The 27724-nt window shown below is 47.6% G+C and overlaps 1 protein-coding gene across 1 annotated transcript; it reads left to right on the top strand.

Annotated features, from left to right (window-relative positions):
- The first annotated feature begins 9880 nt into the window (after positions 1 to 9880).
- On the top strand, positions 9881 to 27308 carry SDR16C5 (short chain dehydrogenase/reductase family 16C member 5). The gene is made up of 7 exons (XM_043601110.1): positions 9881 to 9992; positions 13726 to 14072; positions 17980 to 18111; positions 20589 to 20688; positions 22736 to 22880; positions 23777 to 23902; positions 25531 to 27308. The coding sequence occupies exons 2-7, from the start codon at positions 13740 to 13742 to the stop codon at positions 25622 to 25624; spliced, it is 930 nt and encodes a 309-aa protein (XP_043457045.1). The 5' UTR covers positions 9881 to 9992; positions 13726 to 13739; the 3' UTR covers positions 25625 to 27308.
- Positions 27309 to 27724: the final 416 nt, after the last annotated feature.

The raw sequence follows: 27724 nt of genomic DNA, 5'->3' as shown, positions 1-27724 counted from the left end.
ATTATAGTTACTGATATTTTGCTGCCCATGATGAGAAGCAGGAGAGCGCCGTGGTCGAGATGGTCGCCCCGGTGAGAATCCAGCCCTGGTGCCACTGATGGCCCGCTGTGACTCTGGGCGAGTCAACCTCTCTGAGCTTCGGGCTTCTCCTCTCTAACAAAACTCAGTGATTACTACAGGCAGAGAGCAAGTACTCGGTTTCCGGCCATTCGTAGTTTTCATTACCGTCGTCGATTTCTCCTAACAACCAGAACAGGCGTGTGTGGCCCTGCTCCCGTTGCGGAGAAGAAGCCGAAGCTCCGAGAGGTCAAGTAGCAGCTTATCCAGCGTCACACGGACCTCCAGGCGTGGAACCAGCTCTCGAACCCAGGCTACGCCACCACATCCAGCCCCAGAGCCTGGACTCATACACTTGCTCTCCCCCAGAACACAAGCCATTCACAGAACCGAGGCACCTGCCCGGGCAGTGAGGGTCCCCACACGGCCGGGGTTACCCGGCAAGACCACGGTAGAAAAGTTCTGGGCGTAACTAATTTCCAAAACCCTTCCTGCCCTAACATCCTATGAACCCCAGTCCGAATTGGATTTACATCGCTTTTTGACTTTTCCACGGTTGCACATCACTCACCCGCAGTGTCCACAGTATACTCAGACGTCCCTGAAGTGCCCGTGACGGACGGAGCGGATCAACCGACAGACGCCCGGGGCGGGATCAACCCCTGACTGCGAGCCAGCCGTTCGCTCACCTCCTCCGGTCCTGCTGAGCCAGGGCCCGGTGCAATTTTTATCACGCTTCCCCACCCGCCCCCTGGAACCGCTCTCCTCGGGCACAGCCCTGTTTCCCCACGGGCCAGGCTGGGCTCCAGCCTCAACCCGGAGGGGCCCCTGGCTGGGAGCAGAGAGGGGACAAAGGCAGGCCCCACAGAGTGGGAGAGAGGTCAGGGGCGGTGCCTGCTGACCCCCACAGGGGGCAGGTGTTGGTCCCACCCCCCGCAAGGCGCACCTCTTGTCCGGAAGGTTTTACTACCATCACACTTCACACTGTGAAGGTCAGATTGTGGCGTAGTATGTGCAAAACCCTTAATTATGAATTTGATGATGTGGAAGCTCTTGGTGAATTAATCCCTTAAAGAGCATGAGCGACTGCTCCACGTTGGAGGAATCAGTGAGGGTCTAAAAGCAAAGAGATTGGAGGCTCCTGCTGCACGTGCGGGGATTCACAGGGAGCACCGTAAGATGGGGGCACTGTGTGGAAGGACACGTGGGGGTAAGGATGGAGGACTGGGAGTGGGTGTGTGCACACCGGGGCGTGGGCACGGGAAAAGGCACCACGTGCTCAGTCGGGGAGCCCCCTGCACCTTCGCCTGCCGCCTCTGTCCTTTGCACCCACAGGTGCCTCTGGAAGGGTCGCGCTATTCCCAGCAGGCACGAGCCTTCGCCATTCAAGGCTTCAATTCAAGGCTTCGCCATTCAACCCTCCTGCGGACCCGGCATTTCAAAATCCCACTTTGGGGGCGCCTTGGGGGGCTCAGTCGGTTAAGTCCGGCTTCGGCTCAGGTCACGATCTCTCAGCCCCTGAGTCCGAGCCCCAGCACCGGGCTCTGTGCTGACAGCTCGGAGCCTGGAGCCTGCTTCGGATTCTGTTTCCCTCTCTCGGCCACCCCCCTGCGTTTGCTCTCTCTCCCTCTCAAAAAATAAACGAACATTTGAAAAAACAAATCCCACTTTGGCCCTGCCAGAATGAGAGATGCCGCAAGAAACCCAGCCCAAGCAAAAGCTGGTCACATAGGACTGGACTACACCTGCTCTGTGGGGACTGCATCAGCCAAAGGGGCTGCGGAAGGAAGGACAGGAGACCTAACAAGGTCGAACGGGCAAAGCACACCGCGTGGCACAACCAAGCTGCAGCCTGACGAAGGCTGAAAGATACTCTCAGTGACAAAATAGCACCCCCCCCCCCGATTGCATCACCATTATGGGCGACGATAAAATATTGGTAAAACAAAGACTACTTAAAATAGTTGCCACGATTTTAATCTGCTGAAAACAAGCACAACGTGGTTTGTTTGATTATTTTTTTCAGTATACTTCTGATCGAAAGACAACATATATTCAGGAAAGTGCCAAGTGTATATCCAGCTTGATAGTTTCTCCGCAGGGAACACACCTGTGCAAACTTTGTCCAGATCATGGTGTTGAACAGGGCACCACCCAAGCCTTGCCTGAGCCCTCTGTCATTACTCCACCTACATAACCACTGGCCTGATAAACATCACTGGTTTTGAACTTTGGATAAGTGGTTCCACGCAGGATCTTCTTATGTGTGTCATTTCTCTGCTCGACATTATGTTCGTGAGGTTCTTCCCCAAATTGTGCATATAGCAATACTTTACTCCTTGTTGTTGTCATAGAATATTCCGCTGTATGACCCTGCCACATGTTACCTGGATATTCGCGCCATTACAGATAACGCTAAAACGAGCACCTAGGTATGTCATTAAAATGAGGTTAACCTAAGTCACTAAGGGCCCTTCCAACTCGAAACTAATTTCTAACCATAGAAATTTGTATTTGATAGCTGGATATTCTGTTCACTTCTTTCCATTGTTTCTGGCTAGATGAAACAGGTTTTAAAAGTTTTGCAAATTAGTAACAAATTAATTATAAAATCCATTACTAAAATCACTAAAATGCTAAAAGGGTCATTGTAAAGGCAATTAAAAAAGCAATGCAAAAACATGAAAGAAAAAAAACTTGGTATATGTCAGTGGTCTTAAAACCAGTTTGAAAAGCCTCTAAGACAACTTTTATCTTTGTTAATTTTTTTAATGTTTATTTATTTTTGAAAGAGAGAGAGAGACAGAGCGTGAGCGGCGGAGGGGCAGAGAGAGAGGGAGACACAGAATCGGAAGCAGGCTCCAGGCTCCGAGCTGTCAGCACAGAGCCCGACGCGGGGCTCGAACCCACGAACTGTGAGATCATGACCTTGAGCCGAAGTCGGACGCTTAACGGACTGAGACACCCAGATGCCCCTTTTTTAACTCCTTTAAAATAATCAGTCTGGAAAAGGAGCTAGGAAATAAGAAAGTAACATTGCTGCGGGTTAAGCCTGTGTTGTGCTGGTGTTTCTCAGGAGGTGGGGGAGAGGATCTATCTGTCTGTCCTGTGTGCTCATATACTGGGGAGGATAGACAAAAACACAAAGCCTGTAAAAGGCAAGAGGGTTGGCTGGGAACCATCCACACGAGCCCAGAATCCCAGAAAGTGTATCCTGCCTGGAGAGGGAGAGGGGCACCCTAGACACCGTGTGTTGGGGCCAGGATTTATATCATCTGTGTTACCTCCACTGCCCAACAAATCTAAGCCAAACAGTGGGTTTAAAATGCTCCTGACAGAATATATTGGGGTGATGGGAAGCACCCCAGTAATACAAAACTGTATAAATTTACCAAAATTAAACTGTACACTTAAAATAAGTGAGCTTTCTAGCGTGCAAATTGCACCTCAGTGCAACTTTCAAGGGTGGAGGTTGGAGGGGGGGGGGACCGCCTGCCTAGCTCCTCATCCCGATCACAGATCCACCATCAACAACTTTTTCTAGAACCAATACAGGAAGTTGATGCCCTTCGCCACTAGTATTCACACGGATCAAAAGTAGAATCAAAAGGGAAAAAAAGAGGGGCGCCTGGGTGGCTCTGTCGGTTAAGCATCCGACTTCAGCTCAGGTCATGATCTCACAGTTTGTGGGTTCGAGCCCCGTGTCGGGCTCTGTGCTGACAGCCCGGAGCCTGGAGCCTGCTTCGGGTTCTGTGTCTCCCTCTCTCTCTGCCCCTCCCCTGCTCACGCTCTGTCTCAAAAATACATAAACATTAAAAAAAAAATTTTAATAAAAAAAGGGAAAAAGAAATTCAAGATGCTCATGCTCTGTCTGTCTCAAAAATAAATAAACATTAAAAAATTTTTAATAAAAAAAGGGAAAAAGAAATTCAAGAAGAGAAAGGCAAGATAAAAAGAGGAGAAAATTTATGTGTGCCATGAGACATCGGCTGTGTTTGAGTCGCCTTCCAACATGTTTAAGCAACCGAGGCACAACAAACCAGGTGAAATCTGCATAAACTCATTACCATAAATTCATGATCGCTCAGTGATGGGTTCTTTTGAAAGCTCTTCAGAGGTGATAACGACCTTGGAATAAATAGGGGAACAAAAATAAACATATAGCACTGCTTCTCTTTGTCTTTTTCCAGGAGGGGCAGATTGGGGAGCCTTTGGCTCTGAGCCAGACCCTCCAGAGAAATGTCATTCACAGCGATATCCAATCGTGTCTCTCCAGAGCCGGACCTTTCTGAAACTTCTCAGTTTCCTTGAAATATGGTTACTTCCCCAAGAAAGTGGCAGTACAAATGCCACACACCCCTCCCCGCCTCTTTCAACGCTTGGAGTAATTATTCTTCCTGTTTTTTGTGGGTTTTTTTTGGGGGGGGTGCCTTATTCCTGGGTGGTGTTCCTTTACTCTTTCACGTGAGTCGCATGTACCTGTTTCCTGCTTCTGGTCCAGCTTGCACTGCTCCCGTCTTGTCATGGGACAAACCAAATCTACCTTTAAGCTAGGTCTGTGCTGTTCTGAAAATGCTATAATCTCCTTCCACCAAAATCAAGACAGCATTCCCCAAATAATACATTCTGGTAAAACTACTATATTCTGAATGTGTCATCAGGTGACTAGATTTCTTCCACTATTTTGCAAAGAAATCCCCAAGGACCATGTGTTCTTAAAATGAGTCCTTTTTAAGCAGAAAATATGTACTTTTGTTTTTGAGAGAGAGAGAGCATGCAGGTGGGGGAGAGGGGCAGAGGGAGAAAGAGAAAGATCTTAAACAGGCTCCACACTCACTGCAGACCCCAATGTGGGGCTCAATCCCATGACCCTGGGATCATGACTTGAGCTGAAATCAAGACTCAGAGGCTCAGCCGACTGAGCTACCCAGGCTTCCTGAAAGTATGTACATGTTAATCATTATTTTGGTTTTTGATATTATAAAATAATGCATGGCATTTATAAAAAGTCTAATAATACGGAAACATCCATCATAACATGAGAAGCCTCCCTACATGCCTCTCACTCAATTCTGTTCCCCTCTGTGGTAACCACGGGGAATGGTTCTGTCTGTACTTATACACACACACACACACACACACACACACACACAGAGTCACACGCTCACAATGTACTTCGGTTGTATACAATGTACAACATGTAACTTCAATGGAGTAATTCTGTACTTTTTGTTCACTTAACACACCCTGGAGCTCTTTTCCTCATGGTAAAGATAGTCCTAACTTCATTGCTTTTGTCCACTTCGTAGAATTCTGTTAGGCGACTATACCATGAATCAGTGAATAGATGGGCATTGAAGTAGTTTCTAATTTTTTGCTATTGCAAATCAGCTTCGGTGATTCTTAGACTTGAAAGAGAAGCATTACAAGGCACAACACTCAGTTGCCTTCCATAAAGGGTGTGCCGGCCCATGAGAATGTCCGTGTTCTCACATGCTCACCATTCCTGGAGTTTTAGCTAACTTTTTAATATCACAGGATCGATGAATGAATAAAAAACACTATTCCTATTCAATTTGCATTTTCCTGAATATCAGGAAAATTTAGCACGTTTTCAGAGGTTTTCAGTCATTTGTATTTATTTGCCTATGAATTGCCTGCGCATTTCTTTTTAAGTTTGTAACTTAATTCTAGTTAGTTGACACACGGTGTTCTATTAGTTTCAGGTGTACGATATAGTGATTCAACAATTCCATACATCACCCACTGCTCATCACGACCAATGCCCTCCTTCATTCCAATCCGTACTTAACCCATGCCCCCACCCGCCTCCCCTCTGGTAGCCCTCAGTTTGTTCTATAGTTAAGAGTCTGTTTCTTGGTTCGTCTCTCCCTCTCTCTTTAACCCCTTTGCTCATTTGTTTTGTTTCTTAAATTCCACTTTTGAGTGAAATCATACAGTATGTGTCTTTCTCTGACAGCCTTATTTCACTTAACACCATACTCTGTAGATCCAACCGTGTCACTGCAAATGGCAAGATTTCATCCTTTTTTCTGGCTGAATAATATTCCATCGTATATACTGCCTCTGCATTCCTCTGCCCATTTTTCCGACTGCCTTACTCCAATTGGCTTCAAGAAATGCTAGAAAGTATGGCTAATTATCAATTCTTTATGTGAAAATATTTTCTCCTACTCTATTGTGTGTCATTTTACTTCGTGATATTTCTTTGCAGAAGTTTACAATTTTTATGGAGTCAAAGGAACGACTGATGGGATTTCCTTGCCTCGCCCCAAATTACAAATTGATTGTCCTATAGTTGATTCCAAGACTGTCGTCGTTTTGTTTTTACATCAAGACTCTAATTCCATCTGGATGCCCCATGTTCTATTTCCATTGTCTGTGTTCATTTAATGAATGGGAGTTACTCAGGAATTCCATTGAGAAGAAGGGCCCCTTTCTGCAATGCCTTCCCCAGGTGTGTTTTAGGTTAAGGGGTCTTTTGCTGTGGTTTCTGGAAATGGAATCCATCTGCTTACTAAGTTCTAGTGAGTCCTCACTGGTAGTCCCTTTCTTTCTTTAAGCACTATTATGTTTTTGTTCACATTTTTATATCTTCCTTTTCATTTCAATGGAATCTTGGAAGAAAATAGGATATAAGTGCATCTCTCAGTCTGCCATCTTGAATGGAAATGTCTGTGTATGTAGGCTCTAAACAACATTTGTATTGGGAAATACAAATATGTACATAATGGAAAATTCGGTAAATACAAAAAAGACACAAAGGAAAAAATCCGCTATTTAAAAATGATACTATGCTTTGAAAGCTAACATTGTGTACTTTCCTATGCCCTTAAAAAAACATGATTTTATTTTTTCAAAAATGGCTGTGAGTACTCCATTTGCGCATATTTGCCAGAAACTAATGGTCAATTTGCTTTTTTAATGACACACTTATTTCCAGAAGAATAATACAGTACAGTCAAAAGTCTCCTTTCCAACCCGTGACTCCCTTCCTGGAGTTAACAAATGATACCTGATTATTTTGTAAACATGAAGTCCCATTGGTAGAATTGGGTGAGAAGCTATTTACCTTTCCAGCTCTTGAGACATACTGGTTCTCCAGCAATGTATAAATCACATCACCCCTTTATGAAGGCTTGCTCTTTTTTCTAATATTTGTTATTTTGGGGGGTTGGGTTTTTTTTAAGTTTATTTATTTATTTATTTTGAGAGAGAGAAAGAGAGGCAAAGAAGGGAAGGGGCAGAGAGAGGGAGAGACAGAATCCCAAGCAGGCTCCATGCCGTCAGCAAGGAGCCCAATGCAGGGCTCGAACCCACGAACTGTGAGAGCATGACCTGAGCTGAAATCGAGCATCAGACGTTTGACCAACTGAGCCCCCAGGTGCCCCTAATATTTGTTATTTTGGGAGGCAAGAAACATTCTAATATTCATTTTGCTAAGGATGAAGTTAGAGCATGTTTTCATATATTCATTAGCATCTTTCAGCGTTAAATGGGCTTTTCCTAGCCTTTGCCACAAAGAACCTTTTAAAAATACTTTCTCACCTCTCAGGCTTATAGTCAACGCACTGAGTTTCCCCCACATCAAGTAAAATTGGATTGGGGTCTTCTCCTAACACGAAGGTCTCCACTTCCTTTAATGAAGATACCATCAGTGAGACTGCCCAGTGCTTTCCATTCATATTTGTTTTAATGAGATTTCTAATAATGCTCGCGATTTCTTTCCCGAGGTCTACTCTGAACTTCTCACCAGAAAGTAAAGTAACAGCCCAGAATTTTGTCCAGAGAAAACACGGAGAGTACGTAGGCTGGTGTTTTCCACTGGCTGCCCATCTGATTTCTTACAGGCAGGAGGTGTGATCTGAAGGCCATGACCAATTCGTCTGGGCCAGAGTCCACTGCCACTCCCTGGTGTCACTCACCTCCACATGTTGGCCCATTCCGTCTCCGAAGCCTGGAACCTCTCCTCATCCAGGCTGGCCCCTACTGTCCACACGCCAGGCACAAGGCGTATATGTCTATCATTAGAATAAAAAAACCATCAGAGACCAGCCTTCAAAATTCCCCGAGCAGACAAAACCAGTGTCGTTACGAAAGCAAAACTGAATTTCAGCTTATTTTGTAAGACTCCCTTGACCTGGCTTCTTTCTTGCCTATACCTCTGACAAAACTGGAACTGTTTCCCAAGGTTGGTATGTGGTAACCACTGACCCAGTTTCCTATCATTTAAGAAGATTCTGACATTACAGCCAATCGCAGCGAAGAATAAAGTCACTGCGTTCTCACTGTACAAGCTGCTTTCGTATGAGACTCATCCACGTTTTGGTCTGTGTGTGTTTCCAGCGTGCAAACTTTCTGGTGTGTGCGCAATAAACTTTGGCTAATTGCTGGTTCGGTGATTCGCTGGTTTTATGCCTGTTATTTCTGAACTTTCGACACTATCATCCATACATGTGCGGTTCAGGAATGAGTCTCCCCACCGCTCCGAAAAGTTCTGCCGTCCTCCGGAGCCGTACAGAGTCTCGCACGGCACATACCCTCATGTGATGATTACAGAGCTAAAACCAGGGCACCCCCGGCCTGCCCCATTCACCTTCAGACAGCACAGCTAGGCAAATGCTTTCCCCAGCTCACCGCAGCCTACAGAACACAAGTAAGTAACCTCCTGCGTGCTGATATGACATTCAAGGCTCTTCCCTGCACCTGCTTTTCCAGGCTCATACAACCTAGGGTTCCTTCGTAGGGAAAACTGTGTGGTTCTTTCCACACCCAACTGGCCAACCTGCTCTCCTTTGAGCCTTCACCACTGACGTGTGTCCCACCCCACCCTGGGTGAATTCCAAATGTGGTCTTACCCTCACTCCCCGGTTTTCCTTCAACACCCCATAACTCACTGATATTTCAGCTTCTTAGGTCACCCAACAAACTCCACCCTATATAATAAAGCCTTTCAGCAGTGATGTGTGCGGTATTAGAGGATTATCTAATGTTAACTGAACATCTTTTTTCTCCACGGTTGCAGTATTGCTCTATCTTCTAGATCTTTGTACACACAGGTGTTCAATAAACAATGGTTGGGCCAGAGTCCATTGTTGACTTTTTCTCAACCTCATCTCCTTACACTTGATCTTAGCCAAAAGGCCCAGAAGCCACCAACCTCATCTCCTTAGAACAAACTTCGCCCCCGCCTACTTCTTGGCCTCCTGCCAGCGCCGCACCCACTCCTGCCCAGCACCCCGCTCCTTCCAAGCGTCTCTCCCACACCCACCTTCCTTACAGCCACAGGTCCAGAGAAGCTGTTGACCTCGACTGCAGGAGTCAGATTCTGCTGGAGAACTCCGCATCTGTGCCCCGTCCTGCGAGGCGCAGAGACCTGACCTGGCTCCCTTCGGGCAAACCGCGTCGCCCCCCACCCCCACCCCGCCCCCATCCAAGGACTCTGCACCTTGCCTCCTTTTTGTTCTCTAACACAACGGTTCCCACCCTCGGGACTGCTCTTTGGAAACACTTGGGGAACTTTTTCCGTGCTGATACCTGGGCCCTTTCCAACCCAGAAATTCTGACTTCATAATCCAGGAGGCAGCCTGGATATCGGAATTTTTCGACACCCTGGGATGATTCTTGTCTTCAAAAATCCCGGCGCGCGCGTCCGGCCACGGTGACCAAATAAATGTCCGGCCTGTACATCTGGCCGCCAGGGGGAAAAGAAAGGCCGGAAAAAAGGAGCGCGGGCCTACGTGGCCTGCGGGAGCCCCGGGCGGCTCCACCCACTGCGCGGGCGCGGCTGACCTACCCTTGGCCTCGGGCCAGCTGCGGGAATAAACCCCTGAGCCCCGCCCGCCACGAGCCAGTGAGGCGGTGCGCGTAGCAGGGACTGCTTCTCCGCGGACAGCGAGGGCAGCGTGTCCCGGGTGAGTTACCCGAGTCCTGATCCGGGGCCAGGGCCGGGCAAGACCTCCACGGGGACGGGGCTCCGCGCCGCGCCAGCGCCCGCACCCGCACCCGCGGGCGGGAACCCTGTGACACCGTGGCTGGTGGGGTGGGGTGGGGGGTGGGGGCGGGGAGGGTGGTCGGGTGGGGGAAGGGCGCGGGCAGGTGAGCCGGAGGGAGCGCCGCTTTGTCCCCGAGATTCAGACTCGCGAGACCCAGAAGGAAGGGCTGCTAGCGTCCCCGCCCGGTCCCGGAGCAGAGGGCGGGATCCGTCCCTGGTATCCTCCTCCGTCCACGCTGCCTTGGTCCCCAGCTCTCTGCTGCTCAGTGCGTCTGCCTCTCCCTCCCCGCCGCGCCCCCCCCCCCCCCCCATTCATCCCATACCTCTTACCGGAGCACTTTGCCGCCTCCTGGGCTGGGAAGAGAAAGGCACCTGCTCACATTGCCCCTAAATAGTTAAGCTTACTGTGTTTGTTTGTTTGTTTTCTTTTTGAAAATAAGCTCTGGGGCGCCTGGGTGGCTCCGTCGGTTGGGCGTCCGTCAGACTTCAGCTCAGGTCACGATCTCACGGGTTCGTGAGTTTGAGCCCCGTGTCAGGCGCTGTGCTGACAGCTCAGAGCCCGGAGCCTGCTTCGGATTCTGTGTCTCCCTGTCTCTCTCTGTCCCTCCCTTGCTCTCTCTCTCTCTCTCTCAAAAATAAATAAGCTTTTTAAGAAATTTAAAACAGTATATAAAATAAAATAAGCTGTATATACCCGACGTGGGGCTTGAACCTACGACTCTGAGATCAAGGGTCGCCGGCTCTGAAGGCTCCCCCAGTTAGTTCCGCTTTTGAACCAAGTAGTGAGAGGCCATGGGATGGAGACACCAAAGAGGTGTCTATAACCTGATTACATTTAATATGCTCTGTAACTACATAAGGCACAGTCTTGACACTGAAACCGAACCCCGCATTTACTTTTGTTGGTAAGGATACTTCCTATAACCATCCTTTGTTGTTATGACCAGGGATTATAATTCACATGCCAGCAGGAACGTCAGTCGGAGCTCGAGCTCACGCACAGGCATTTTGCTGCTGTTATGTGCCTGGCTGTGTTCTAACAAGGCCCCCACATGATGAGCATTAGGAGTAGAGCCGGAGATGATGAGTAACCTGCCGGCAGGTGCTGAAATCCAGCCCAACCCCTCTTGCCCCACCCCACCCCATGCACCCTGGAGGGAGCCGTGTGCAGAGCAAGGAGGACCTTTTTTTCTTTCCAGTTGGCTCAGAAATTTCATAAGAGATCATCGTGGCCATATTACACACCCTATTACTTTACCTGTATTAAGTCTTTTCACTTCCACAGCTGCCCCCATTGGTGCCTGCTGTGGAATCCCCTTATTTAGAAGAAGAAACTGAGGCACAAGAGATAAAATCATTTTTACCAAGGTTGCCGAGAAGTCAGTGGCCGATCCAGAAATTCCAACGCACGCTGTCATGTTTTTTTAATGTTTATTTACTTTTGCGAGAGACAGACAGAGTGCGAGCAGCGGAGGGGCAGAGAGAGAGGAAGACATAGAATTTGAAACAGGCTCCAGACGCTGAGCTGTCAGTACAGAGCCCGACGTGGGGCTCGACCTCACGACCTGGTGAGATCGTGACCTGAGCCGAAGTCGGGCGCTCACAACCGACTGAGCCCCCCCCCGGGCGCCCCCCAGTGCACACTTTAATCTCTACACCTCACTACCTGTGCAGATCCCCAGCAGACACCCTAAACCCCAGATGAGCCGACCTCAGGATGCCAGGCTCTTAAGAACCTAGTAAGCATCTGCCGAGACAGCAATAAGTGGTAAGACCTTGCCCCGGGTCTTAGGTCGTGCCCATGTGGAGATGGTAGAGTGCTGGAGTCTAGAGCCTGTGGCATTAAGAGCCTCCCCCCAGGTCAGTGGTGAGACTTCTAAGCACCCAGATGGTGCTGGAGTCCAGCGAGGAGAGACGTAGACCTCTGGCCTTTGGGCGTGGATTTACACAGTGGTACTCCCAGAGGGGGCATTGATAAGCTGGTGTGGGTTTTCCCCGGAAGAAGTGTTAGCAGTGACCAGGCTGCAGCCGGGGCAGGGTGCCCGGGGTGCCCTATTACTGGGGGAAGTCTGACCCTCATTGTTGTAGCTCTCAAGCCACACGTCCCGCGAGTGAGCTTAAAATAAGAGCGTGCAAACCGCTGTCTGCCCTTCAAAGCGCCTTCCTTCCAAACCGCGCAGGGCCTGAGAAGCCCAGTCAGTCATCCAAAGGCGACTGTGTGAAAAATAAATGTGAACAAAGACGGCGGAGACTTTGAGGGCCATTTCATCCAAAGCCTGGTGAAACCAGCACCCCGCAATATCCATGCCCCCTACCGCCAGCGCTCTAATTCTTTGGGCCGTGTTGGACACACAGGCCAAACCTTCCTCGAGCCTCAGGCTCTTTCTCCCCTCTGTCGCTCAAGCTGCTCCCAGCTCTCTCTACCGCTGGCCGTTCATCAGTTGACTACTTGCTCCAATGCCACCTTCCAGCAAATCCCTCCTGTTGCTTCTTCCCCAGCACCCGGTCTAAATCAGATCTCCCGTCTACTTTCCATAGCACCCTGTCATTCTTTATTTATTTTGCTCAATGTCTGTTTCTTCAACCAGACCCTTTGCTCGTGAGGGCAGAGATCATGGGAGGCTACCCATCCCCTCAGCCCCAGTGCCCAGCATCAGACCTGCCCGGCATCGGTGCTCGGCGGACGTAATAAATGAACTCAGCAGGCCCTGCGCTAAACGGCAGCCAAGGCCTTGGGTGAACCACATCCCCATTCGTTGTGATCTCCAGCTCCATCCGTAGAATGAGACAAGAAACAGCAATTGAGCTCCCAACAATTTCCTAAGGGTCCCACCATGCCCCAAGCCCTGCTGTCGATGAACCTCTCCACCCATCGTCATGAGCCGTGACTAGTCTGTCCTCCGCCAAACTGCAAAACAAGTGACCACCTGCTGTTCTTTAATGAAGGACACCTCCTCACCTCTTCTGTGCCTCTCAATCGGGCACCCCATTCAGGGAAGCTTCCCACCCCCAGCACAGTAGCCCCCCTGCTAAACATGTCTTCTCATACTGCAGGAAATAAGACCTACCCTTCTTTCCCAGCGGGTCTTTCGTAAAGCATCTTGTAAACTCACTCTCACTAACGTGCGAGTAACTGATAACAGGATGTAAGCTGTGGCCCTGTACGAGTGACAGGGAAGGCCTTTTATTCATTCAACAAACCTATCGGGTGACTTCTTGGGGAGCAGCACTCTGAACCTGAGTAACATGATGACGTCCCCAAAGCACATACTGTGGGCCAGCATTGCAGTCAAGCACATGATGCAACCAACAGGGCTTTTGTGATTACTATTAAGAAAGGTTAACCACGAGAAATAATTTTCTTCTTCTTCGGGTCAAATGTTGACACGGTTACAGTGCCTGGGGAGTGAACATTTCTGTCCTGTACGGCACTCAGATGTGTGCCCCGCTTGGTGCTGTGAATGAAAGTTGGCCAAGACGCAGTCCCTGTGGGCCCCCTGCCCTTTCTAAGTTCAGAATCTGCTACCAAGAGAGAAGCTTCAATCACACAGCCAGTTTCTTCCACTATCTCAGAAAGCTTGCGCTCCACGTAGATGGCGCACTCAGAGGGAATGGTCCCCGAGGTCTTTATGTGGGTCTCTCTTTCTCTGTAGGTCTCAGCCACAGCATGGCTTCCAACCTGAAGTTCACCAAGGAATTGATCACCTTCTTAGGAAAATCAGTGATTGCTCTTCTGGAGACCCTGATTTTCACCTTCATCCCCAGACCACGGAAGAACGTTGCTGGTGAAATCGTGCTCATCACCGGTGCTGGGAGAGGACTGGGAAGGCTCTTGGCCCTCAGATTTGCCCACCTCGGATCGGTGCTGGTTCTCTGGGATATTAACAAGGAGGGGAATGAGGAAACATGCAGGATGGCTCGGGAAGCCGGAGCCACAAGAGTCTATGCCTACACTTGCGACTGCAGCCAAAAGGAAGAAATATACAGAGTGGCCGAGCAGGTAGGTGTTGCGTCTCGCCATCTCCTGTGGGCGGTGAGCTCTCTCTACAGATTCGCTCACGTGCATCCTCCTCTTTGTCTCAACCCCTTGCTCGGTGCAGATTTGCCTGTCTCCAGCATCCCTTTAATTTAAAAAGTATCGGGGAATGGGAATGAGGATTTTTGAGAGGTCACTGTGTACAATATACCGTACTAAGCCCATCTATATTGTATCATAATCTTATAAAGTGAGGTCCAATATTATCTTCATTTCACAAATAAGGAAACCAAGGCTGAGGGAGGTAAGTAGCTCACCCAAGAAACAGCTAACAAGTGGCAAAGACCGAGCTTGGCCTTGAGTCTGTTGACTCCAGAATACTCCCACTACATACCAGGCAATATGGACTGTGCTTTCTCCTGTTACAGTAGAAGAGGCAGGGGGCAGCCCGTTTCTTGGAGGGAAAAGGGGGCACAGAGATCTTGAACAATCTGCTCAGGGTCCCGGAGCTAGCCCGTGACTAAGCCAGGACTCGACCCCATTTCCTGTCTGAGTTTAAACCCAGCTATTTCCACCACACCACAGTGCCTTTCACATGAATGTATATTTCGCCTAAATAGTCATGAGAAAAACAGAATATCGTATTCATCCCAAAGACCCTTAACCACAGTTGCTCCTTTGGCGATGATACCGCTGCCCGTGTAAAGAAGGCTGGCAGGACGTCACCACTCCAGCATGCAACGGTAAGGGTTTCCTTAGTGCATGGAGGCACATAGTCGCACGATGGCTGCCTCTTCTCCCTCATGAGGATTTCTCTCCCCTCGCGTCCTCATGAGTACTCCACATGTCACTGTCCTGGGCCGCCCTTGTGGCAACACCCAGAATTCCCCAGTTTAGTGAGAAGGAAGGAACCCGCCACGTTGGAATGTTCTGGCACAATTTCTAGGCCCTGAGTCGAATCCCCTTTGCTGCTTCCCACCTCACTGTCTCCTGGTAAGGTTGGCAGGTCACCGGCTGGTGGGTGTGCTTTGAAGTTTTGTTTCAGTTTTCCGCATCGGTAACTACAGCCTCCGTCACAGGCAGCCCCGTACAGTCCGGGGACCCAAACCTGACAAGCACGCGCCTCCCTCAAAGCACAAGTATGTCTCTGCTATTGCTGAGCTCACAGCTTCATCCCTGTGCACTGAAAGCACCGATGGCCTGGCATGCTCACTCGTGCCGACTGCAAACAACTCCCCTCAGCACTCCTCATGTTTACTTATTTTTGAGAGAGCGACAGAGACAGGATCCGAAGCGGGCGCCAGGCCCCGCGCTGTCGGCACAGAGCCCTACACGGGGTATGAAGCCATGATCCCACAAACTGTGAAATCGTGACCTGAGCCAAAGTTCAGTGCTTAACTGACAGGCGGGCACAGCTTGTGTGGGAATGTCACTAGACCTATCAGGCGGGGTCTGTGGCCATATTCTTACAGTGAGGAGCGTAATGATTGCAGAAGAAGGAAACTAGTTAAAAACTAGAGCCTTTACCTTAAATGCTACCCTCTGTCTCTCGTACACGATACTGACAAGCTTACTCTCATCCCATGGGTGAGCATTTTATTAGGCTGTCATTGGTCAGTAATAAATATGTAAGTCTCATACAGTTAAACCTGGTCCCTTTGGCTCTAGTGTGGCAGGGGCTGAATACTCATGATGTCTTTCCAAGTTTAATTTAAAGAGAAAAAGGAGACTTTGGAACAAGAGAGTCCTTTAACAGAAAAAAAAAAAAATAGATGAAGATCAACCTATATGCTAAATAGATAAATCAATAGGAAGGAAGGTTATTCACATGAAAAATCTTATCACGGATGCTTAGCCCCGTACATTTAAAGCATGATTCATAGAGATATAATTTTCATGTACTGCAAAGATACAAGCCTAAATGCCATTTAAAAAAATTTTTTAATGTAATGAATTAATTTATTTAATTTTTATTTAATTTATTTATTTTTGAGAGACAGAGCATAAGTCACCGGTGGGGAAGGGGGGTGCAGAGAGAGAGGGAGACACAGAATCCGAGGCAGGGTCCAGGCTCTGAGCTGTCAGCACAGAGCCCGACATGGGGCTCGAACCCACGAACTGTGAGAGCGTGACCTGAGCCGAAGTCGGAGGCTCAACAGACGCAGCCACCCAGGCGCCCCTGGAGGCCATTTTGAAATTAGTCTGATGTTTATTTGGTCAAGTGTTTGAGAACACTCTTGATCTATGTGAGAGGCCACAGTGGACATACATGTCCCTGTTTATTTCCCTTGGATGTCACTTCTAGCCTTGCCACCCCTGACTCTGAGCTAACGTGTCAGCCTCTAATGCTAGTACTGTCTTCCGGTCCACAGCCCGGACCAGCTTTTCTTTCTTTCTTTTTTTTTTTTTTCTTTCTTTCTTTCTTTCTTTCTTTCTTTCTTTCTTTCTTTCTTTTTTTCAGTTGAGTGTAGTTGACACACAATGGCACACTGGCTTCAGGTGTCCAACATGGTGACGTGGTAACACTGTTATGTGTCACGGCCCACTCACCACAGGTGTGGTGTCACCGTGCAACACTACCACAGTACCATTGGTGACATTCCTCGCGCTGTGCCTTCCGTTCCTGTGGTTTACTGATTATTCCGTGACCGGAAGGCCGTACCTGATTCTGCCTCAGGTAGGGCTGGTTGTGGCTAGCCTTGACAGCCATTCAGCTTGAATTTGGCGACGTATTTTAGCTACTCTCCAAATAAAACTCTAATTTAGATTGTTTTGGATGCTTTTATCTGAAAACACTACCATGAAGTGTGAGCTTTTCTTAGTCTGTATTTCGTCCTAAGGTTTTTCCCTAGGCCACCCATCTAGTTGGGTAACAAATAAATACCCAACACATCAGCCTCGTTGCTAGGACCCACAACCTCAGATGACAGACAGCCTCAGGTGGTGTCAGTAATATGTCCCCCTCTGTGCCGACTGCTACCGTATATGCAGGTGTACACATGCGCGCACACACACACACACACACACACACACACAGAGCTAGAGATGTGAGAGTACTGCGTGAGCTTCCTGTTGAGCATGGGGCACCTGCAGCCGGTGGCTGTCGCTGACCTGGGGACAGAGGCCCTGCTGTGTGATACAGATCACAGTGATGAAATTCAGAACACAGAAGGGAGCAGAGGGGCACCACCCTCTCCCGTGGCCAATCCTGGAAAATCCCGTGCTCCCTTCTGCCAGTAGAGCCAAGATGACAAGCTAAAGATTCACCGTAAGCGGAAGGCCCCAGGGTCACACCCAGACATTTTATTTCTGAAATAAAAGTTACTGAGTGCCTACTCCGGCCGGCAAAGGGAGCCCACTCAGATCCTCTCTTGACACATCTTAGTACCCAGAAGCCTGTGTCAGGGAGAAGAAAACCAGCCCACTAGCCCAAGCAGGACAGACGGGTTCTGCGCTGTTCCTCGAGTGTAAAACGTGTTTAGGAATTTTGCACTTTCTCCACACCCTCCTGCTCCACCCCCCTCTCAGTGTGGGCTGGGTCTTAATTTATATGTCACGCCTATAATGCCTTAGGTCCTGTCGCAGTGATTGAAATCACCTGCTACATACACAGAGCCTGCCACAAAGCGACTGATCGCTAAGTATGAGGATAGCTCTAACCGCTCTGTTAAGGCCGACGGCCCTGCAGTGTTGGAACCGTCCTAAGAAGGGGGGCACGGAGGGGGGAAGAAATGAGAAGAAAACCATCAGACTTGGATCGCTGATGCTCTGCAAACTCAGCAAGGGAAATGAAACGTGCTTTGTTTGCAAAGGACGTAAACCCCGTCTGTGTTAACGAGGATAAGAAGCGTCTAAAAACTATGGGAAAATTAAACTTCGATCACGTAAGGAATTACTCTGTGGGTGGTGTGGCTCTTGTTACTCAATTCAGGTTAAAAAAGAAGTTGGCGATGTCTCCATCCTGATCAACAATGCCGGAGTTGTGACAGGCAGCGATTTCCTCAACTGCCCAGATGACCTGATGGAAAAGTCTTTAGATGTGAATTTCAAAGCACATTTATGGGTAATTATTTTTTCGTCTCATAACAAATATACAGTTACTCGGAATTTAGACGTACTTCCTCTTATTCTCTTACAATTGTATTCGCGTGTCAATAAAGCACAGGCTTCTCAGTTTTAGACTCCTGATCCAACTTAGCCTGCACTTGCCTGAGCCCCTGCTCAGGAATCTTGCAAAGACACAACTTTGCCCATGTCTTTACTATCATTTATCGATCGCCAGCCTATCTCGGGTGCTATCCTAGGCACCTCCTGCATAATCCTTGGTACAGCTCGATGAAATAAGGGATCAGAGGAGTTAAAAGATTTGCTCGAGGCTACACAGAAATGACACCACATACATGACCAGGCTGACCTTATCATTTGCCTAAGTTGGAACTCTTTTGAAAGTGGAGGAGGTAAAAAATCTAGAAATAACAAAAAATGAAATAAAGCGGAAGAGGGCATTATTAATAAGCAGGCATTAATCAGGTCTGTTCTGGGCAAACCAAGATGTATCGTCACCTGGCTCAGTATCCAATCAAGGAAAGGAAAGTTTCTTCCTGTAGCCTCGGTGACATTAAAGGGCACAGCACAGGTACCATGGACGTTAAGGGGCACAGCTCCTGATCTCCAGAGGTGATGGTCTTCCTTGCAGAAGTTGTGTTTTCCTGGTCTTTGCTGAAGCCTGTCTTGCCATGCCTCCGCACCCACTCATATGCCCCGGCTTGCCTCTCCCTGTTCCTGTTGCCCTGGGCAGCCTCTCTGCTGGGAGGGAGTATTTGCTGGAGACTCCTGAGCTTCCCTCTCCTCACGCCTTCCCACCTGACCTCCCCACCCCACTCCCATGTGGTGGCCTTCAAATGTTATTTGGACTTCGTAGGTTTCTGTCCCCTAGTTTCACCAAAAGCATCCTTGCGTGGTGGTATTTTTGGCATTCTGTATCGTTTCCAGGAGAAAGATGGAAACATTCAGAACTAAGCGGCCGCCACATTCCTTCAGGAGCTGCTGCAAGTGATTTATGTTACCCTGTCCCAAATGTGCCTCTCCTTCTTTAGAATGAAAGTAGATTATTCAGCCAGAATGAAGATAAAGCCATAATCTCATGTTGGGTTCTTTTTCCTCCTCTCTGTTGTCCTTGGTCTTTTCCTTCTCTCTCCCTCTTCCTTTAGTTGTCCCCACAATGCTGGCGTGTCCCTGCCCCACATTAGCCTCACTCTTAACACTCTGTCTGGGCAAGTCTGCATACATTCTTTGAGCCTCTGCACGGAGCAGGCACTTACTTGCTAGAGGGTCAGAGAGCTCATGGTGACCATGCTCCCAAGGGATGCGTCCCCAGGAAGAAGTGACTCACCTCAGACTGTCGGAACTCAGGGGGCTTTTTATTATGCTGCACTGTTGGCTCATTTTGTTTTTCCACCTCTCCCTACATGTTAGTTTCTTTCTGAAACTCATTCGATGCATGCAAACGTTCTTTGACTTTTATAAGAAATCCCTTTTCTCATATTTATTCGTATTACTCACAGTTGAAAGTAAATATGAAACATAAATTCATGTAAGTATTCAGTTATTCCTGTTTAATGAATTACTTTTTTGTTGTAGAATATATCTTCTATCAAAGCTCATTTCTCTCTCCTTTACCTTCTTTCTTTCCAGGTCCCAAATCAAAAGTGAAGGTGTTCTGTAGTACTGAGACACAGCATAGGTCCTCTTTTTCTAGCATATTCTCTTTAATGACATGACATACAAATAAGAAACCATTATTCAAAGAAGTAGAGATGAATTTCAAGACGAAGTGATGTTTTTATTTAGTTTTTTAAGTTTATTTATTTTGAGAGAGAGAGAGAGCACACACTTGCTCACACACACACACACACACACACACACACACGTGTGTGAGCAGAGGAGGGGCAGACAGAGGGAGAGAGAAAATCCCAAGCAGGCTGTATGCTGTCAGTGCAGAGCCCGACTCGAGGCTCGATCCCGTGAACCGTGAGATCACGACCTGAGCCAATATCACTTAACCAACTAAACCACCCAGGCACCCCGAAAGTGGAATTTTTAAACCAAAGCCAACAGCGGTGTGTCCGATGAACAATATTCAGAAAAATTTGAAATTCAAACATGACCGAAATTGGGGGAGAAAGGCAATATTAATCTGAATAATCATGTCTCCGAGTTCTCTTACTGGTTTATGGATTGTTCCCACCATAGTTCAGGCTGTCCTGTACAGCTTCAATTACTGTCTGAATAGTGTGTTTTTGAAAGTCAAATGTGAGCAAAATGTAAGTCTGAATAAATTATGTTTAATAATATTAGAACTGCCATCAGAAAAATATTGATTTAAAGGTTAAACAAGTTAAGAAGCTTACTTTCCAGATGTTTACATTTTTATATCCCCGTGCCTTCAGGTATTTTTATGAACTTAAAAGACTTTCTTCATCATACAGAAACGTCTGAAAAAAAGTATAAAAGGTTAACAGTCTTCTTTGCCTTTCTTAGACGTATAAATGCTTTCTACCTGCTATGATAGCTAATGATCATGGCCATTTGGTTTGCATTTCAAGTTCAGCTGGATTAGTTGGAGTAAATAAACTGGCAGGTAAGAGAAATGTAATATTTTGCACTCACAAACTCTTTTATAACTTGTCTTACTCAGCTCTGAATAATCAACATTGACCTCAGGTACTAATGATAAAGGGGAATAAATCAAGAGATATATTCCACAAGGTAAGTGGTGGAGAACATTGTGCCTCAAAACTGCCCATCAGATATGCTTACACAAACTTGAACTCTGCACTTTGGGATCGTTGGGTCCATGCAATCCCCTGGAATGAAAAAAAAGAGAAAGAGGAGCACCTGGGTGGCTCCGTCACTTAAGCGTCCGACTCTTGATTTCAACTCAGGTCATGATCTCACAGTTCACAAGATCGAGCCCTGCCTCAGGCTGTGTGCTCTGTGGAGCCTGCTTGAGATTCTCTCTCTCTCTCTCTCTCTCTCTCTCTCTCTCTCTCTCTGCCCCTCCCCTGCTTGTGCCCCCCCCTCAAAATAAATAAACATTTAAAAGAGAGAAAGAAAGAGAGAGAGAGACACCTGACTGCTAATTTTTTTATACAAGTGGTTAGCATAGTCCCCCCCCCCCCCCACAAATCCCCCTGGTACTGTTATCAGGGTGGTGAAGAGAAGCACTGGGCCTTCAGAAGTTTCCATCGAGCCGTCTCCTTCGGCTGTGGGCCTGGAGAAAGTTTCTCCAGCCCAAGAAACCGAAAATCGACCTCTCTGCTTTTCCGCTGGTTGAAGACTCGCGGCTCGAGACGGCGCACAGTGGTCTTAACACAGTTCGAATCGGTTCCGCGAACCGGGTTTTCAGAATCACTGGCCACCCCAGATGCCACCCGTCTACACACACCTCCCTGAATGCAGGACCTCCTTTCCTCCAGCCTCCTTGGAATCCACCGCATTTTGTTATTACCTCACGGGTCTTTGGACTCACACGGGGCTATTTGCAGCTTCTCTGAATCCTTTTCCTGGCACATCTGTCTAAAGATGCAAGACCGTCCGGCGCCCTGTTCACCTTAGGAACGTGTGAGCTTTTTGTAATCCCCACGGTGTTCTCTTGGCTCCCCGGCAGCAGAATCCCCAGGCGTGCCATTTAGGATGCAGGCTGCCCGAGTCCCGGGCCATATCGGCTCATCTGAATCTCAGAGATCAAGGGGCTCAGTGAACCGCATTTACACCAAATGACTCAGAGGACCCTGGAAGCTGCTTGGGACGCCCCCTCTCCCCTCCCCTCCCCTCCCCCCATCAGCTAACCCGTGGCCAATCTGGGGACCGGAGTCTTGCTGGTTGCGGTAGCTGCTTTCCCTCCAGAACAAGGATGAACAACAGGTTTGCCCCTTCTGATTGTGTGAGGAAAAGGAAAGTCAAAGTCTACCGAAATGCCTTTTCTTCTCCAAACGTTTCCATGCCTTGAGTTCAAAATCTATATTGTTTTAACGTTCCCTGGGTCTAGCTTGGCCATCTAGCACGATGAGTAATTCCATTCCTCTGGAGTGAGTGCAGTTGTAGACCAAAAGCCCACCAAGGACGTGAAGGCCACTTTCCATTCACCCTGCATTTGCAGGATGCATAAGAGGTAGAGGTTGACGTTCTCCGGAAGAGTCGGAAGAAAGAGTCCTAGTTAGGAAAAAACTTGACCTGAGGGTTGTGACCCACGTTGATCTCTTCAGCCTGGACTCTACCTCCTGTATTATTTTATTTATTCTTGTGTGTGTCTCCCCACCCTGATTGTGTTGAAATTCTTTGGGACGGGGACCAGTGGCACATGCTGTGCCCTGCGTAACAGCTAGCAGAGGGTCTGACGACCCGTCAAGGTGAAAGTGGAAGTGAAATCTAGCACTGTGACCCGCGGGAGGCACCCCCGGGGCCCTGCTTCTCCAAGAGGGCCCTTGGTCCTTGTCAACCAACCTTGAAGTGACAGTGTTCCTTCCCACTCGCCCCTCGCTTCCTCCAGTGGGCGCAGACCAAGGCCATACAAACTAACTCTGAACTTGTCCCATCCTTTGTCGGTATTAGTGTTACGAGGAAACCTCGATGTAATGCCGTTTGAAAATTCCAGTATAAACATTAGTGTCGTTTGCCTTTTTCAGATTACTGTGCAAGTAAATTTGCAGCCTATGGATTTGCTGAATCTGTATTTACAGAAACAGTAGTCCAGAAACTAAAGGGGATCAAGACCACTATCGTGTGCCCATTTTTTATAAACACTGGAATGTTTGAAGGTTGTTCTACTGTGTAAGTACGTCCTTTGATTTTAAGAAAAACTACATTTTAGGGGGGGCGCCTGGGTGGCTCAGTCAGTTGAGTTTCTGACTTGGGCTCAGGTCATGATCTCACGGTTTGTGGGTTCAAGCCCCACATTGGGCTCTGTGCTCACAGCTCAGAGCCCGGAGCCTGCTTCGGATTCTGTGTCTCCCTCTCTCTCTGCCCCTCCCCCACTCATGCGCGCGCGCGCGCTCTCTCAAAACTAAACACTGAAATTTTTTATAAATAAATAAAACTACATTTTAAAAAATGATGGACCACCTATTTTATTGTATTCTATATGTTAATGTTCTTTAGAAAGGTCTTCAGATTCAGCCTGATCTATAATTGGTTTCAGAATTTTTTTCTTTCTTCAGATGTCTTTGTGTTGAAGATATTGAGTTTACTGTGGATGCTTTCTCAAGGCTGGGTCCAGCTCCTACCACCCCTGGAACCGGACCTGCCCCCCGTATCCCCCCCACCCCCCCCACCCCCCCCTCAGCATTCCTGGCCTCACTCTCTGTCTGCCACCAAACTCTGTCCTGCCCCCTTCCCTGTCTCCATGGAAAGACTGAGAATCACCGAAGGGACACAGATGCCCAAATCTGCATCTCATGGAGATGACGGGCAGCTATTTAATATGGTTTAACCTATAGCTGCATATTGTGACCTGAGTGTATGAGTTAGAATCCTCTTGTGCCATTTCAAATTAAAGTTGTTATTATCGTGTTGATAATAAAGCAGTCAATCTAGAAATAGGTCAAATTGGCAGGGAAAGAAGCAAGCAATAATGGCTTGTAATCTTTCTTATCCCTGATTTGTGAGATTCATTGTTATTAATTTGTTAACTTGGGCTTTTTTTGTTTTTGCTTTTTTTCACTCCCTAGCCGTCCTTTTCTGTTACCGATTCTGGAACCAGAATACGTGGTTGAAAAGATAGTCGATGCTATCCTGAAAGAGAAAGTGTACTTATATGTGCCAAGGTTTTTATACTTCGTAATGGTTCTTAAAAGGTAAGAATATCACCTTCCTATGACTTCTCTAATAAGCCAGTCAATAACTTATCCCCTACCAGGAGGGGCCACTGAAAAACTGTCTGTTAAATGACTGAACTTTGATCCCTTCATTGTGTCTATTTGCTGACATGATCTCAAATTCCCATAGTTGCAGTGTTTCCCGTGAGAGTCTAGAGAATGGAATTGGATTCTTCCCGCCCTCTTAGTATTGCATTATGGTCAAAAAGAAGTGTATTTCCTGAATGATCTGTGGACAGACTGAAGTGATTTTTTTTTTTTTTAAGGAGAGATGATTTTTCTTGTGGGCATCATAGAATAATCATGTTGGAACAGAGAGCGTGTCCATGCTTCCTCGAGGACAGAGCCCCAAAGTTAAGGCCAGACAATAAGCCAAACATTTCAGGAATCTGTGGTATGGGTAAAGCTGGCAGTTGGAGGATAAATTTGGAGTATAAGATGGTTTCAAAAAAAATGGGGGGGGGGGGGAAACCTGAGAACATAACGACCTCTCGGAAGCACAAGAGAGCATCCTTGCTTGTTCTCTCTGCCCCCCATTGGGTTTCAGTGCTGAGACCTTCAGCGGCACTTTGTGGGCACGGGACCCCAGTTACAGGAATCGTGATGCCATATTGCTGCAGCTACTGCCGATCCCCACTATCTCAATTCATTTTCTGGACTGTAACAGGTCATCCAATTACACTCCCCCCTTCCCCCCCCAGCCCCGCCCCCAAGGAATGTGCTTCCTGCTTTGCAAGGAAGCACATTCCATTACTGAACCACTCCCCTGCTGTGGCGTTGAAATCTGTGTTGTTTTAACGTTCCCTGGGTCTAGCTTGGCCATCTGGCACGATGAGCAATTCCAGTCCTCTGGGCAACAGTTGTTCATTATATGAACGTAGATATCATGGCTGGTAGCCATTGTCCCTCTTGCCTAAGGAAGTGCCTTTTTCTTTGCAGCTAGTTGTATCTACTTTGTGCAACACACCGATGTCATTCCTACATCCTTTCGCTGGCCAGGCTTCACTTAGCACAAGAGTGGTACTGTGCCTGTGCTATTTAGTGTACCTCCCCTAGCTCTGTGGTGTGAATGTCAGGGTTGACGGGGTCTGTGCTCTGCTAGGAAAGGTGAGCAGGGGTGGAGAAGGTGAGCAGTCCTCAGCTGGATATTGCCAAAGGTCTGGAGACCTATTACATCTAATCCTCACAGGAGTCCCAAAAAAGAAAGATCGATGACTGGTTTCACACCTGTGGAAACAGGCTCCAGGGCTAAGTCATGTGCCTGAGCTGGCATATAAGTGACCGAGCTAGGACTCAAGGTAGGCTCGTCCAAATCCACCAGACTTCCCTGCTTCCCAGCAATCATTACATAGTGCAGTGGAGCTTTGGACACTGACATGAGGAGGGAGACAAGTGAATGCAAATAAAGCAAGAAGAGGTAGAGAGACTCCGGGCAAGTGTCCTCCCACGTAGTAGACAAACCCTGGGTAACCCTGAAGCATGCACACTAATGTGTGCCTGTGCCAATGACTTCAGCTACAACAAGTCAGTGACACTGCACTTCAACTGAACTGGCAAAGGTGCTTTCATGGTAATAACCGAGGAACCTTCTCTTGTGTTCTCTTTAGTATCTTGCCTGTCAAGATAGCGTTGCTTCTGTGTGACTTTATGGGCATCTTTAACATAATGGATGGCTTCGTTTGCAAGAACAAGAAACACTAAAGACCAGCTCCACGGCCGACACCATCCGATACCCAGTGGTGCATAATGCTTATTTCGATGGAGAACAGCATTTTTGTCCAACAGGATGTATCTGGAAACTACAAGTACCCTTCTTTTTCTGTTATCTAGACTCGTATTTTCAACTGATGCCTTTGCAAATAATGTTGCTATCTGCTTTTTGGCTAGGTTATTCTTTTTTTAATGAAAAAAAAATAGCCCGTTTTTGTCAAGTCTGCTTGCAACAGATGGGAGAGAAAAATAATCCTCTCTCTCATGAACTGCCCTTTACTTTGGTCACGGCGGGGGGAGGTGGCTCAAGTGAAGCAGGGAACCGGAGTGAGAGGTGAGGAGCATGAATGAGTACAGTAAAACCTTGCACTGCAAGTAACTTGTTCCGCAAGTGTTCCACAAGATGAGCAAACATTCCTAATAAGTTTTGACGTGATAAAGGAACGATGTCTTGCCATACGCGTAGTACGTGACAGCGAATGTCACGTGATCACGACTTAGCCAATGGTTCTTGAAATTCGCTTTGAGGTACAAGTGCTTTCGATTACAAGCACCCTTCCGGAACAAATTATGCTCGCAAACCAAGGTTTTACTGTAGATTGCTAGAATGCCCTCTTTACAGAGGACACAGGGCTCTGGGTTCTCTATCACCCTGCTCTCAGCCTTGGCCTTTTTGAGCCTATGCCACCAGGTATAGGACAGGCCAGCCTCCCGTGTCCTTCTTCCCAACACAGTCACACCAACGCTGACTGCTTAATGCCCTGTGTGCTCACAGACTAAGTGCCAGTGCTGCTGAGGGTACATCAGGAGCCACTGTGTCAGGAAGCCTTCCTGCACATTCCCTGAATGAACTTGGGAGACAGTGACTCTAGCCCAAAGTCTACACAGGAGCACATTTTTTTCCCTAGAAGAGATCAAAGAATGGTTGCTTCTGACTCTGAAAATGACATTTCTACTGAGCTAGTTTAACTGCTGCCTGTTAGTCCAGAAAACATATCCATGTGGTTAATTTCAAATGTTTAATTCAGCACTTCAGGTTGGGGTTCGTGTTGTATTCTTCCACAGAATGGGCAATTCTACGCGTTGGTGTTCGTCGATGCTGCCTTTATCTCAAATCTGTTGTATTCTTGCAGCTTAATGGCCTGGCCAACTGCTCTCATGATTTGGATATTAACTATAAAAGCAAGGTTAAGAAAACTGTGTTCATTACCGTATCCCTGGAACTCCTTCGCAGCCTGGGAGGGGGCGCCTGCCTCGGGAGAAAAACAGCAGCCTTTGTCTCTTACCTTCCTTTGTACGGGGAGCAGGAAAGGATGAGAAGTGCTTTAGAAGACCCTGTGAGAGTCAAAATAAACAAGTCATGAACGTCGTGGGGTAAGATGCTCTTAGAAAGGCAGTGGTCTCAGGCAGTGTGGAATCAGTGGAATCCACTGCGGACTGATTTATCTTGAGCCGCCTGCATGATTCTGACTCTGCCCTGTATTTCCGTTTCATTCAGAAAGCCTTAAAAAAAGGGGGGGAGGGGGGGAGCCTTGTTTTATAATAATAAAAGCAGTAGCTAAGGTTTCATTGTGCCTGGCACGAAGCTATGTGCTTTGCACACATTGTTTCGCTAAACAAGCCTGTCACACCATTTCTCAAAGAATAATAAAGGTATTTGGGGTATGCCAAAGAATAAAAGGCATTTTATTTCACAAGAGGGACATCCTACTCAACTGCAGATGTGTACTGAGCGACTCAAAAGGCCCTCTTAGCCTAACCGGCTAATGTTCCAAATCCTTGCTTAACAAGGTTAATTAAGAGAGAGGCACAATATCGCTCCTATATTACGATTCCAAAAGCGTATATTCTAGGGGCCTGTCTATTTAGCTGAAGAATAAAGAAGAGACTCGAGGGATTTAGGAGAACAAAGGTCTGGGGTATAGCGGGCAGCCACCACATCGTAACAGCATTAACAGCAATTATTTCTAATTGGAGTGCATCTTGGCGGGACCTCTACAAAGGCCTGAAATTCAATTGTGGTTTTACAGTACCCATAAAATTGTCTAAACAAATTCAGATTTACTTGAAGAGCTCATATGAGAAGAGAGC

The sequence above is a fragment of the Prionailurus bengalensis genome, chromosome F2 (genome assembly GCF_016509475.1).
Source record: "Prionailurus bengalensis isolate Pbe53 chromosome F2, Fcat_Pben_1.1_paternal_pri, whole genome shotgun sequence".
NCBI classification, from domain to species: Eukaryota; Metazoa; Chordata; class Mammalia; order Carnivora; family Felidae; genus Prionailurus; species Prionailurus bengalensis.
Note: the sequence above shows the minus strand (reverse complement) of the source record. Positions and strands in the feature narration are given on the sequence as shown.

Excerpts from the sequence above, each read along its gene's own strand:
- SDR16C5 (XM_043601110.1), top strand. The coding sequence starts at position 13,740 with ATGGCTTCCAACCTGAAGTTCACCAAGGAATTGATCACCTTCTTAGGA. Across the intron at positions 20,689-22,735 it reads TGGAGTAAATAAACTGGCAG|ATTACTGTGCAAGTAAATTT; the intron begins GTAAGAGAAATG and ends TGCCTTTTTCAG. Across the intron at positions 23,903-25,530 it reads TTCGTAATGGTTCTTAAAAG|TATCTTGCCTGTCAAGATAG; the intron begins GTAAGAATATCA and ends TGTTCTCTTTAG.